General features: G+C 44.5%; 1 protein-coding gene across 3 annotated transcripts in view; it reads right to left on the bottom strand.

Annotated features, from left to right (window-relative positions):
• ARHGEF4 (Rho guanine nucleotide exchange factor 4) overlaps window positions 1–14,749 on the bottom strand; it is an 87,868-nt gene that overhangs the window by 14,535 nt on the left and 58,584 nt on the right. For 2 of the 3 annotated variants that reach the window (XM_072788666.1, XM_072788667.1), the window contains exon 1: window positions 401–595. Coding sequence is in view for 1 of the 3 variants with exons in the window: in XM_072788665.1 (XP_072644766.1) it covers window positions 8,498–8,637 (140 nt within the window). In the remaining 2 variants the exon portion in view is untranslated. Of the gene's footprint in view, window positions 1–400; window positions 596–8,497; window positions 8,638–14,749 lie in introns of those variants that run through there. The other variant, XM_072788665.1, reaches the window with a different exon arrangement.

Genomic DNA, 14,749 nt, shown 5'->3' with positions numbered 1-14,749 from the left:
TAAAGAGGAGCCGACTCATCTTCCCAGACATTTTCCACCCCAGTCCCTCTCCCACACAGTCACATGTACAGTTTCCAGACAAGCACGCAGCCGTGGCCACAACAGCCTCTGCTGCCTCAGGTGCACGGAGATGCACCATTTAGCCCTACACACACCGCACATGGCACGAAGGGCAGGTGGAAAGGCCTGCGGCACCCGTGTCACCATGCCCTGAGTCACCCGCAGGCCCGGCCTCAGTGCCCGGGGCCGGTGGGGGCGGCGTCCCAGGGTGGGTCCGGTGCGGGGCTCAGGGGGGCCGCACGGGCTGGGGCGCGCCGGCCCCTGGGAGGCCGAGGCCGAGGCCGAGGCCGGAGGGGCTGGTGCGCGGCGGCCGGAGGAGCGCAGCGCGGGCGCCACTCACCACTGCGCGGTTCCCCGCGGCGCCGCCCGGGCGGTCAGCGGAAGGCCAGCAGGAATGTCAGCACGACGTTGATGAGGACCAGGAGCGCCAGCACGGCGAAGACCACCGCGCGCTGGGCGCCGGGGGGCAGGTTGCAGCGCAGCAGGGCGCGCAGGGCGCTCCCGGGGGCCGCGGGGCGTCGCCGGGACTGCGGGACCCTGGCCATGGCGCCCGGGCTCCCGGCTCCGCGCGGCCCGGAGATCCCGCGGCGACAGGGCGGGAGCCGGGCGGCCGGACCCGGGGGGGGGGGGGGGGGGGGCGGGGGCGGAGCCGCGGCGCTCGCCGGCCCGGGGCTTCTCGGCTCGGCCGCGACGTGCGCGCGGCGTCGCCAGGCCCCGCAGCCCTGGCAACCGAGCCCGCCGCGGGGCGGGGTAGCCGGGGAGGAGGGGGAGGGGGAGGGGAGGGGAGGGGAGGGGGGGGAGGCCCGGGAGTCCGCGCGGCTCGGGGCGGCTCCGGGCGCCTCTGGTGGTGGGCGGTCGGGGGACGTCGACGCGCACGGGCGGTTCTGCCTACGGCCGCCGCGCGCAGGGGGCCGCGGTGATGCTCGCGGCGAGGGCGGGGGTCGCGGAGCCGCGCGGGGCCAGGGGATCTGCGCAGGAGTAAGCCCAGCGCTGAAAGATCAGGTCGCACAGGGATCCAGGGATGCTGGAGTCAGGACTTGAGCTCAGGACGCACGTAGGTCATCCACATGGAGGTGCTCCGAGAAGCTCCTCACTCAGGACCTCTCCATCACAGCCACATTTTGTTCCTTTGGAAAAGCAGCTGGCTTATCCCTGCCTCCTCCCAAATTTGTTAAGGTATGATGGACAAATAAAAATTGTGTATATTTAAAGTGTGCAACTTGAGATTTTGAAATAGGTATACGTCGTGAAATAATCACCACAATCAGGCTAATTACCATCTCTCTCACCTCACACAGTTACCAGTTGTGTGTCTGTGTGTGGTGACACTGCTTAAGATCTATCCTCTTGACACATTTCAAGTGCACAACAATGTATTGATAACTGTTGTCACCATGCTGCACATTAAATCTCCTGAACCTATTCATCTTGCAAAACAGACACCTTGTATCCTTTTGTCTGACATATTCCCATTGTTCCCTCCCCCAGCTCCAGGCAACCACTCTTCTCTCTGCTTCTGTGAGTTTGACTTTTAGATTACACATTTATAAGTAAGATCATGCATTTTTCATCTTTCTATGTCTGGCTTATTTCACTTAGCATAATAACCTCCAGGTTCATCCATGATATCACAAATAGTGGACTTTCCTTTTTTAAGGCTGAATAATAGTCCATGGTATATACATCACATTTTCCTTGTCCAGTCATCCCATCAAAGGGCACTTAGGTCACTTCAATGTCTTTGCTACTGTGAATAATACTGCAATGAAGATGGGAATGCAGATATCTTTTTGAGATCCTGATCTCATTTCTTTTGGAGCATCTGGATCAAATTATTCTTTTTACATTATTTGAGGAATTTCCATTATGTTTTCCAATCTACATTCCCACTAACAGTTTCTAAAGGTTCCCTTTTCTCCACATTGTCACCAACACTTATCTTCTGTCTTTTTAATAATAGGCATTGAAAGAGATGTGATACCTCATTGTAGTTTTGATTTACATTTCCCTGATGATTAATGATGTTGAACATCTGTCCATATATCTGTTGGCCACTTGTATATCTTCTTTTGAAAAATGTCTATTCAGGTCCTTTGTCCATTTAAAATGAGTTATCTGTTTTTTTTTGTTTTTTTTTTTTTTTTGTTACTGAGTTGTATGAGTTACTAATGTATTTTGGATATCAATCCTTTGTCAGATATATGGTTTGCAAATATATTATCCTATTCCACAGATCGCCCTTTCACTCTGTTGACAGTTTCCTTCACTGTACAGAAGTTTATAGTTTGGTGTAGTCTCACTTACCTATTTTTACTTTCATTACCTATGCTTTTGGTATCATATCCAAAAAACTATTACCCAGACCAGTGTTAAGAAGCCTTTCCCTGAAAAAAATAAAAAAATAAAAATAAAAAGATAAAAATAATAAAAAATTTTAAAAAAAGAAGCCTTTCTCTGTTTTATTCTAGTAGTTCTATGGTTTCAGGTTTTTGGTTTAAGTCTTTAATCCATTTTGAGTAGATTTTTGTGTATGTTGTGAGGTAAGGGCCCAGTTTCATTCTTTTGCATGTGGTTCAAGCAGCTTTTTTTTTTTTTAATTTTATTTATTAATGAGAGACACAGAGAGACAGAGAAGCAGAGACACAGGCAGAGGGAGAAGCAGGCTCCATGCAGGGAGCCCAATGTGGAACTCGATCCTGGGACCCGGCGTCACACCCTGAGCCCAAGGCAGATGCTCAACCACCACCCAGGCATTCCCCAAGCAGCTTTAAAAACAAAAACAAAAACAAAAACAAAAACACAAAAAACCCTATGGCAGGGGCACCTGGGTGGCTCAGTCGGTTAAGTGTCTGTGTTTGGCTCAAGTCATGATCCCGGGGTCTTCAGAACAAGTCCCAAGTAGAGCTCCCTGCTCAGTGAGGAGTCTGCTTCTCTTCCTCTTTCTGCTCCTTCCCACATTTATGCTCTCTCTCTCTTTCTCAAATAAATAAATAAAATCTTTTTAAAAAATTTAAAAACCCTATGTCAGCTATGCAGGAGTTTCCACTGTCTCTCTGACAGAGGCTGCAAACTTAATGCTGTAGGGCTCAAAGCTCATGTGCAGGTGTCTCAACAGTGAGCTCTGTCACAGTCACCATGCCCCTCTGATGGGTTAGAAGGCTGCAGTGGAGGGAGCCGAGGAGATTTAAAAGCAGGTAAGAAGTGAGTAGAGATTTCTAGGTTCCATGTTCAACACTGTGCCTCCTTAGGCAGAAATCATGGAATATGTGCAGAGATGGGTGTTCACATGTGGGTGACTTTGTTTCTGTATGTTCAGGTTTCCATGTGTGGGTCAGTAACATGCCTGTAAGTGAGTATAGATGAGTGCACCTGTGGGCACCACCCTCCCACTGAACATGCCAAGCAAATGCTGGGATGTATTTGTGTATGTGGGTACCTGTGTGTGTGCCAGGGGAGGGTCAGGATTATATCCAGACAACCTGGCTGCCTTCCTCAGATCTGAAGGTTCAGCCTGGTCCCATCTGTCTGGTTGTGAGAGGAAACTTTTCTCTCTGTTCCATCTCTTCAGTTTTTCAGGAAACAAGGCTCAAGATTTGCTCCCTTGAGCTCTCAGGGGAATGGTGGGGGAAGAAAAGGCATCCAAGGCTCCTTGCCACCCCAAATACCAGGACTCCTCTGGTAAGGCTGTGTGGCATGCATTCCGATAGGGTGTGGCTTGGAAGCCTTGACTTGGGGCCAGATGTTTTATTGTGCCCCTTGGTTTCAAAGCCATTAGATAACAAGGAGGAAGGGACAGAAGGAAGTTCTGGGGAACTTCCACTGGCCAGTGCAGTGCTGAGCACCGTGAGTCTGTAGCACTCTATCTGCTGCTGTACTGGCCTCCTGGGGCATGTTTAAGGCTTCATCCAAGGCCCAGTTCTGGGATAAGGCCTCTGTGTCTCCCCTGTAGCTGACCAACCTGGGGCAGAAGAACATCTGAACCTGGACTGGGATCAAGAACTCAGAGGTGCCCTCTGCCCTACCTGGAGGCACTCAGACTCTAACTTCTGATGAAATGGGTATATAGCAGGGAACACAGTGGAAACATCCTTTTTAAACGTGTTTCATGACTTGAAAGCAAAGCCTTAGGCCCTTGAGGGATTCAAGCTTGATAATTCCATACCAGGGAGGGGAGAGTAAGTGGAGGTGGCTGCAGGAAGTGGCCCACCCAGGCTGCCAAGGTAGCAGGACTAGCAGGGAGATGGAACAGGGACATAAGTGTCCTTGGGCTATGGGGGACTGTGTCTGGGAGAGGGAAGAGGAAGCTGCTCTGGGTATGCTGGCCACTGGACAACTTGCAGTCCTGGCCGTGGGAGTCTGCAAGCCGATGCTACCCCACCTTATGGAGAGTCAAATACAGTTGTTGACCAACAACAGGGCATGCATGCAAGAGGGATTTGGAGCACTGGCTGGTATCAGGCTCTTCTCTCGAGCTGGTGCAGGAAGGGGTATAAGAGCCAGGTCAGGCCTTAGGATGAATACCCAGGGTCACAGGTCCTGGGGAAGACAGAAATACCTGGAGAGAATGTCAGACTAGCTTCATGGATGGTGGTCATGAGCTGGTCTGGTGTCCTGCAATGTCCTTTTAGTGTTCCACAGAGAATTCCTGGGAGCTTGAGGATGGCAAGACTGTCTTCTATCCTTCTATCCTCGGGTGACCCTATGGCCTAGTGGGCCAGGACAGTCTCACTTCCCACCTGCTCTGCTGGCCTAATTATTGGTAGAGCTCCTTTTATGCTTTGAGCTCCAGGGTGGAGGACAAGATTTGTGTCTGTTTGCCCTCTAGTTCAAACTTCATCTCTTCTCAGTAAGAGGATCCAGGAATGGTCCCCAGTCCCCAGCTTGCCCTCCTGGACCAGGGACATCAGAACAGTGTTTGGAGTAGACCTGAACATGACAAGGCCCTCAGAGTCATGCAGGCGGTGGGCAGAATTGAGAGCAAGACCAGCTCCACACATGTGCCCTCCTGTAATGCAGCTGTGACCTGGCCCATCTGGGAGACACTGCCATCCACAGCACAATGGAGAGGGCATCAGAAGACCCCAGACTTCTGAGCCAGGAGCCATGTCCTCCCCTCCTCTGGTCCCAACTCATAACTGGGCAGACAGCAGGGGCTAGCTGGGTGGAAACGAAAAGAGAATAACATCTTCCAAAGACACCGCCTCCTTTCTGCCTACAACTCCAGAAAATATGCTTGGGCTAAGGATGCCCTCAGGCCTGACTGTAGGGAGCACAACCCAGCCTAGCAGGGCATACTCAGAGCTCTGAGAGGAAAGGAGAGGCTGGGAAGAGGGTGAGGAACCAGGCAGAATGGCCCAGGCCTGGGTCATGGGCATCTGGGCAAGGCACTGAGTGGGACAATGCTGAACAAGATGGGACACTTCTAGGCACTGAAGTTAACTCATGTAACAGGGGCTGGACTACCGTGAGGTGCAAGGCAGGAGTGAGATGCAGGGAATACAGAATGAACATGATACTGTGTCCCTGCTTGCTTCTGTCAGGGCACATCCATGAATGGCCTGCTCCCTACCACCACAGTCCTAAATCCCAGGGCCTGACACTCATGAGATACTCACTAGATACGTCACATACATACAACATACACAAACGCACATCACACTCATGATCTTCAGGTGCATGTGTTTGTGGGCACATGTACTCCTTTCTTCTGTACCCAGAATACCAGAGTGTGCCACTGTTCTCCCCTGCATCTACTGCTCTTTGGGCCAGAGGAGCTCCCTTCTGCTTGGAAATTGAGATGTGGTCTCTCCTTCTGAAGTCAATACAAACAAGAGAGTGTCACAGTTTAGAATATGATATTCACATGTATCTAAAAGTACAAGTGAATATGTGATATTAAAGCAAATAAATATTCTTTAGTATGGACTTCTCTTTGACATGTGTTGCTTCTATAATCTCTAAGTATGAAACTCACATTGACCTAGCAAGTCTTCTTGCCATATATGTGAAGCAGTGGTGAGTGTCAGAGGGTTCAGGGGATGTGCAGTGGGACTTCGCAGCTCTAGGAGGCCAAGGGAACTAGCGTGTTATTGGAGAATCACCTTTTATGTCTCTTCAGTTTCTGATAAAGTGGATCTATTTAATGCTGCCAACAAATCACAACAGGTGCTGCCTTTCCTGAGTATCTTACACACCTGGGCACAGTGACCCTCCTGCAGCTGCTGGTGGGACTCAGGTGCCACATCCACCCCACAAGAGGAAACTGAGGCCCTGAGGGAGGGTATCTAGCTAGTGGCAGGATGGGGGTAAGATATGGGGCTGGCAGCCTCCAAATCAGGCCTTGTCCTTTATGCTGTACTGGCCTGAAAGAGGACCTCGAAGTGCTGGTGTGTCTCATGAAGAAGAACAGCCTGGTGGCCACTGACCAAGTCAGGAGCCCAGTCTCCAACCTGCATTTGCTCACTGTGTCCCTGGAAAGGGACTCCTCAGTCTGACGTGGCTGCCCTGCTTGTGATGTGACACATCCTTCCCCACTGAGGCACGTCCAGGAGAGACCAGTACCCTGGGATCACTGAGTGCTCTAAACATAAGCAACAACATTACCACCTGGTCTATGAAGGAACCTCAAATACCAAGAGAGGCCTTAGAACCAAATAGGAAACAAATTCTAAGTAGCCCAAATAGGTGCTATCCCATTCATAATCTAAATTGCCTTCATTGCCCTCAGAAAGGTGCTGTTTGCCAGAGCCTTTTTGTTCTTTTAGAGTTCTGGCCCTGGGCTTCCCTCATTCAAAGCATAGGATGAAAACCTTGTCAAGGGCCTCAGAAGGCACCTCCTCACCAGCAGCAAAATGTGACAGACCAGAATTTCACCATCAGGTAAGAGACACGCAGCTAAGAAAAACAGACACCAGAACTCTAGCCATATAGCACCGACGGCCAATCAAGTAACACCAAAGCTCTTCATCGTCCCAAAAGCTGTGTGTGAATATTCCCTCTTTGTTATCATTCTCATTGCTGGAAATTTACTGGGAACCCACCACATGCCGGGTTATTTACGTAATTCAGTCAGTTCTCAGGTAACCTGATGGCTATCCTATTTTACAGTTAAGTAAACCAGTGTTCAGAGGGTTTACCTGCTCAGAGCTCCACACATGGTCCTGGGCAGGGAGGAACTCCCATTCAGGTCTGGGAGGCCCCAGGGCTCAGATTCTACCCCCTACACCATGCTGCCTACCACCAGGGCTGGGGCCCAACACTGAGGACAGCAGCCCAATACTTCAAGGAAAAAAAAAATAAACCATTATCTGTGCATTCAGGTTAAATAACATCATTTTAGAACATCTTTCATTCAAAATAGTCATCGAAGAGTACTATTGTATTGGAATTCAATTGTATACTATTATATACTTATGTATTAGAAAAGTCAACTTCCTTGGATATGTGTTACTTAACACATCATGGATGCTGAATAAAGCATTTTTTAATGACTGTTTTAAATCATTATTCAGACCCAGACCTCGGAGAAGAGTTCATCCACCATTTACAGTTTGTACCCATCTGTTGAGTAGGTAATGAGGATAGCACACTCCTCAAGGGGTTCTGAGAAGCCCACCTGCCCTTCACTGATTCAGACTGTCTGTAAATCCATCCCTCCTGAGGTGCTGCAAGATCCTGGGGGTCAGATCCAGGTTTTGATGAGGCAGAAATACACGGTAACTCATGACCAGGAAGAGAATGTAGTATTATGGATGTGGGTTATTGACCACATTATGTTTAGTGGCATGCCCTGCCCCACCACTGAATTAAGTAAAAAAGAAGAGGACAAGAAAATAGGAGCACAAGTGAGAAAAAGAGAGGAGTGAAGGTCTCAAAATTTCTCTGTGCTTGGAGAATGCAAAAGGAACCAGTCTTGCCTAGATGAAGTTTGTCCCTAATTTCTTCTGTTTAGATAGGACCAGCAAACAAACAAACAAACTTGCACACGGTTGTCATAGCAACCACAATGGTTTTTGAGCTCTTGGAGTCAAAGAAAAATTAATTTTCACTTCCCTTGCTTCCCATCCTGCCCAGACAACTTCTTGGAGGGATGGTGGGCTAAGCTGTGACCTCCATTCTACCAAGAAGAGTTTGCTTCATCCAGGATGGCTTACGGGGCTGTCATAGGGTAGGACAGACCAGCATTCTTTCATCATAGGTCTTGGGTCATGCCTGCCCTTCTGGGTTCTCTGTAGGCTCAGGAGGGCAGAGAGGCAGGTCCTGTATTTGGGTAAGTGAGAGCCATAGGCTGAAACTGTGCTGTGTGCATGTGGGAGCCACTGCCATCTGCTTGGAATACAGAGACTGTGGACAGCCTGTGTGAGCATGCTGGATTCACCTTGACATCCAGACCATCTGTCCCAGCCCCGTCCCTTCACCCATGCAGCCCTGACCCTACCTCATTGATGGCCAGCTGCTCACCACCCCCTCCGGGGTGGCTGTAGTGGTGACTGGAGCTGTGCATGTCTTCATACAGGTCCTCCTCACTCCCCGCCTCATCAGCACGGATGGCTGTGTCCAGAACTCCATCAGGGATAGCTGGAAGGAGAGATACCAGCTGGCAAATAGGAACTGAGGAAGGGGAACAGGTAGAGAAGGAGATGAACCTGTTCAGGATAAATGTACTACTTTGAGAGGAGGGAGAAGACCTGGGAACTAGTTTCTCAAACCATTTTTACTGCAAATCATGATCTGGTTGAAAGAATGCACAGGCCGACTTTTGCCCCATCACTGTTAATCACCTACCATTTCAATCTCCACTATCTCCCTAAACAAGGAAACAGAAATATCTGTAAGAGTAGGACACTCAAGAGTCCCCTCCAGCTGAATTCAATTCAAAACCATCTACCAATGTGCCAGGTATAGTAGATGGCCTATAAGAATAATGCTAACCATTTATTGTGAAATATATATGTATCCAAAGAAATATATAGTATGTACATTGAAGCATAGTTTGGAAATTAATAAAATGAACTCCCATAGTACTTATTCTGCTAAAGAAAAATACTCGAATCTTAGAATTCAACCACCTGCATGACCTACTCCAACTGTATTCCCCTCTCTTTCTTTTAGAGCTATCCAATATTTTTATAAATCACACCCATGGTGTGTTTTAGTATTTATTTCTGTTGAATCTTGCATAATTTGGCCTTATATAAATGGGACCATCTAGTAGGTTTTCTGCTTTGGCTGGATTTTTTGATTTTTACTTTTTTTTTTTTTTTTTTTTTACTCAACTGCTTATATAGTTGTGAATGATTCATTCTCACTGATGGACAGACTTGCATTTTATGAATATGTCAAATTTTACACATCCATTTCACTGCTGGAGAGCAGTGGGTGCTTTTCTGTCTTGCTGCTGGTATGAATAATGGTATTGCAAACATACCCACATACCTCCTAGGTACATGTTCCAGAGTTTCCCCTTAGACAGTGTTTCTCAACCTCTTTTTCATTATTACCCTCTAAAAAGCCTTTCATACATTGTTTTCCCAATTGTTCCCATGAAATATTAATACCACGAATATACTGTATATTTGTTATTTTCCATGGCTTTTGGAAGGCCACAAACCATTGTCACACCTTAGATTTTTGCCCCGTTTAGTGTGAATTTATGCTCTGGGGTGTAGGACTGAGGTGTGGCATCCCTGGGCCCTAGGTGTGCCAAATTGTTTTCCAAAGCTATTCTACCATGTAAGACTTCCAACAGTGGGGCTCCTGGGTGGCTCAGTTGGCTAAGCATCTGACTCTTCGGTTCAGCTCAGGTCCTGATCTCAGGGTCATGGGATGGAGCCCCACTTAGGCTCTGCAATCTGCGTGGTCTGCTAAGACTCTCTTTCCTCTCCTCCTGCCCTTGTCCCCTGCTCTTTCTCTAAAATAAATAAATCTTAAGAAAAACTTCTAACAGTATGTATGAATGTTCCCACTACACCACATCCTAGCCAGCTCTAAAGATTGGCATCCTCAGACATTGTTGACAAGCTGATGGATATGGAATGGAATCTTACTGTCATTTGAATTTACATTTCTCTGATGACTAATGATCACTAATGAAGTGAACACCTTGTCTATATTTGTGGGCCATTGGTATTTCCTTTAATGTGGAAAATATGTGTCTATTGAGCTGTTGCTCTTTAATGTAATCAATAATGTAAAAAAAATACATTTCTATGTATGTGTGTATATATATATATATGCACTGCCCCCATTCTGCATACTAAATCTTTGTCACCCACTTTATCACAAGTATCATCTCCTACTTTGTGGCCTGTCCCATCTCTTTAAGATGCTTTCGGTGAACAGAAGTTCTTAATTTTCATTAGACAAATTTATCAATCTTGTCCTGTATGGTTTATATTTTTTTGCCTTTAGGACATCCTTACCTCCAAGTTGCAAAGTTACTCTCCTATGTTATCCTTAAATGTTTTATAGCTTTTCTTTTGACATTAAATTTTTATTGCACTTGGGAATGATTTTTGTGTATTGTGTAGATAAAAATCTGTGCTACTGTGATTTATAAGAAATATATATTTTGTCTTTGACCCTTTCCTGGCACAGAGCTCATAAAGCTCTTGGAACGTCCCGTGATAAGAGTGATAAAAAGTTTCTTTTGTTATGTTAATGATTACTTTTGGGAAGCCCCTAGGTAACCCAGGGATAGGGCTGCCCCAACCCACTTCTAGGGAGGGGACAGGGGCTGGCTTAATAGCCAGTGGCCAATGATTTAGTCAGGCTTACATAATGAAGCCTCTGTAAAAACCCAAAGGACAGTGTTTAGAGAGCTTTTGGGCTGGTGAACACGTGGAGATTTGGGGAGAGTGGTGAGCCAGGACAGGGTATGGAAGCTCTGTGGTCCTTCCTGCATACCTTGCCTGTGCATCTCTTCCATCTGGTTGTTCCTGAGTTATATCCTTTTATAATAAATCGGTAATCTAGTCAGTAGAATGTTTCTCTGAGTTCTGAGACCCACTCTAGCAAATTGATTGAACCCAAGGCAGGAGTTTGTTGGAACCTCCAATCTATAGCCGGTTGACCAGAAGTACCTCTGGCTTGTGACTAGTGTCTGAAGTGGAAGAACAAGGGTACTCTTGTAGGACTGAGCCCTTGACCTGTGGGATCTGATGCTATCTCCAGGTGGAGAGCGTGAGGATTGCACTGAATTGTAGGACATGTTGCTGATATCTGAGAAATTGCTTGGTAATGAGAACATACCGGAGAATGGGATCCAGAACTTTTAGAATCCAATTTCTTTTTTTCTGTAAGGATAAGTAATTTTCTCAGCACCAGTTATGGGATAGACAGTCCTTTCCTAAGTGTCCACAATGTCTGCTCTGGCTTAAAATCAAGGTCTGGACTCTATTCTTGTGGGAGGCAGAGTAATGGCCTCCAAAAGACAACAAAGTCCTAATCCCCGAAACCCACAAATATGTTATTTTACATGACAAAGAGGAATTAAGATTGCAGGTGGAATAAGTATGCAAATCAGCTGATCTCAAATAGGGGGATTATCCTAGATTACCCAGGTGACCCTAACATAGGTGAAAATAACTTTGAAGACTCATCTCAAGCATTACAACCTCTGTGCAAGTCTTATGTGACACCATCACTGCAAGGACTGACATCCACTTCTGTCTCACTCCCAACGTGCTCTGTACGGACAATGGTCGTGGCATTTACTGTGGTCCCTTATACATTGTGTTGTCTGACTGTCTCCCCCAAAGGCAGCAACCATGCTTTATATAGACTTTAGTTAAGTGTTAAAGAAATGAATTAGTAAAGACATAGATGAGAGAATGGTGGACACAGTGCAGAGTCTGCCTGAGTCTGCCTGTCTTCCTCCTTCTGCTCTTCTCCCCATCTCTAAAATAAATAAATAACTCTTTTAAAAAACTTGTTTTAAAATTTTGAAATAACAAAAAAAATAAAATAAAATAAAATAAAATTTTGAAATAACTATAGATCACAGAGAATTGTAACTGTAATGCAGAGGTCCTGTGTACCCTTTACCCAGTGGTTATAGCCTATGGAATTATAGTATAATATCACACCCAGGAAAATAACCTCGGTATAATGTGTATATATGATTCTACATCACTTTATCATATGTGTAGATTTGTGTAACCACTACAGCAACCAGTATGTAAGCTTTGGAGGATGGCTTTTTCACTTAGCCAAATGCCCTTGAGATCTATACCTCATTCATTTTATTGCTTACTAGTATCCCATGCAATGGATGTACAAGTTTGTTCAACCATTCGACCCACTGACAGATATCCAAGTGATTTCTAATTTTAGGCTGTTTTAAGTAAAGATGCTATGAACATCTATATACAGGTTTTAGGGTGGACCTAAATTTTCATTATTCTGGGACAAATGCAATTGCCCAGGGTTGTAACTGCTGGGTCATATGGCAGTTGAGTGTTCAGTTTTCTAAGAAACTGCTAAACTATTTTCCAGAGCAGTTGTACCATTTTACAATCTCACACTCAACAATGTGTGTTTTTCAGAATCTTTACCTGCATTTGGTATTGTCACAATTTTATATATTTTTAAAAGATTTATTTATTTATTTATTTATTTATTTATTTATTTGAGAGAAAGAGAGAAAGTGAGCATGCAAGAGTGGGGCTATGTAGGGGTGGAGGGAGAGGAAGAGAGAGAATCTCAGGCAGACTCCTTGCTAAGCTCTGAGCTCCCAAAGCCAGGCTCGATCCCACGATCCTGAGATCATGATCTGAGCTGAAACCAAGAGTCACGCACTCAACTGACTGAACCACCCAGATGTCTCTGTCACAATTTTATATTTTAGACATTCTGATAGGTGTATAGTGATATTGGATCATGGTCTTAATTTGCATTTCCCAAAGGGCAGGTGCTTTGAACGTTTTTTCATGTGCTTATTTGTCATCCATATATCTTTTTTGCTGAAGTATTTCTTCATTTTTTTGGCCTCTTTTCCAGTTAGAATATTTATTGCTTTGATGTTGAAATTTGAAAATTCTTAAAATTTTTTTTTTGTATTAAGTAAACTCTAAACTCTATCCCCAATGTGGGGCTCAAATTCATGAGATAAAGAGTTGCATGCTCTTTGAACTGAGCCAGTGAGGCATCCTGAAAATTCTTTTTTTTTTTAAGTTTTAAATTCTTAAAAAGATTTTTAAAGTAATTTCTATACCCAGTGTGGGACTCAAACTCATAACCCCAAGAACATGAGTCACATGCTCTACTAACTGAGCCAGCCAGGCACCTCTGAAAATTCTTTATATATTCTAGATAGGAGTTCTTTGTCAGATATGTGATTTGCAGATATTTTCTCTTAGTTTGGAGCTTAGTTTTTCATCCTCTTTCATGAGCAAAAAAATTAAAATTTTGATAAAGTTCAATTTATTGATTTTTCCTTCTAACAGGTAATGTCTTTGGAATCATGTCTAAGAACTCATCATCAAACCTTGGTTCCAAAAGATTTTCAGTTATGTTTTCTCCTAAAAGTCTTTTTTTTTATTTTTTGTTTTTTTTTTTAAATTTATTTTAGTTTTTTTATTGGTGTTCAATTTACCAACATACAGAATAACATCCATCCTAAAAGTCTTATAGTTTTAATTTTTACATGTAAATCTATGATCCATTTTGAGTCGTGGGTTTTTTCTTTCTTTTTTTGGTCAACTGTTGTACATCTAGATAAACTAGACGATATGGATAAATTCTTAGGAACACATATCTACCAAAACTGACTCAAGAAGAAACAAAAAATCTGAATATGCCTAAAATTAGTAAGGAGATTGAAACCATAGTCAGAAACTACCCAACAAAGTAAAGCCCAAGATTGGATGGCTTCACTAGTGAACTCACCAAACATGTGAATAAGAATTGGCATCAGTCTTTCTCAGTTTCTTCTAAAAACTGCAGAAGAGAGAATACTTCTTAACTCACTAAAGCCAGACAAAACACTAGAAGAAAACTGCAGACAAATATTCCTTATGAATACAGATGCAAAAATCCTCAGCAAAGGATTAGTAAGCTGAATTCAACAAGTAAACTAACTAGTAAACTGAATTCAATAGCATATCAAAAGGATTATATAGCTTTACCTACTAGGATTTATTTTTGGAATACAAGAATGGTTCAACAAATGAAAATTGTTCAATGCAATATACAACATTAATAGAATGAAGGGGAAAAACTGCATGATTATCTCAATTGATGCAGAGAAAGCATTGGCAAAATTCAAAGCCCTTTCATGATAAAAATACCCAACAAACTAGAAATTAAAGAGAATTTCCTCAACATGATAAAAGTCAGGTGTGAAAAAGCCATAGCTAATATACTCAATGGTGAAAAACTGAAAGCTTTTCCTCTAAGATCAGGAATAAAACAAGGACGCCCACTTTAATCACGTCTATTCAGTACAGTGTCGGAAGTCCTAGCCAGAGCAGTTAGGCAAGAAAGAGGGAAAAAAAGCATCTAAAATGGAAAGGAAGAAGTAAAGTTATTTCTATTCACCAATGACATGATCTTATGTATAGAAAAGCTGAAGAATCCACAATAAATCATTAAGGCTAATAAATTCAGCAGTACAAATCAATACATAAAAGTTAGTTTTATTTCTATATACTTGCAATGAACAATTTGAAAAGGAAAAAAATTAATTTAG

Source organism: Canis lupus, chromosome 20 (assembly GCF_048164855.1).
Source record: "Canis lupus baileyi chromosome 20, mCanLup2.hap1, whole genome shotgun sequence".
NCBI lineage: Eukaryota > Metazoa > Chordata > Mammalia > Carnivora > Canidae > Canis > Canis lupus.
This window is presented reverse-complemented; position numbering and strand designations above follow the sequence as displayed.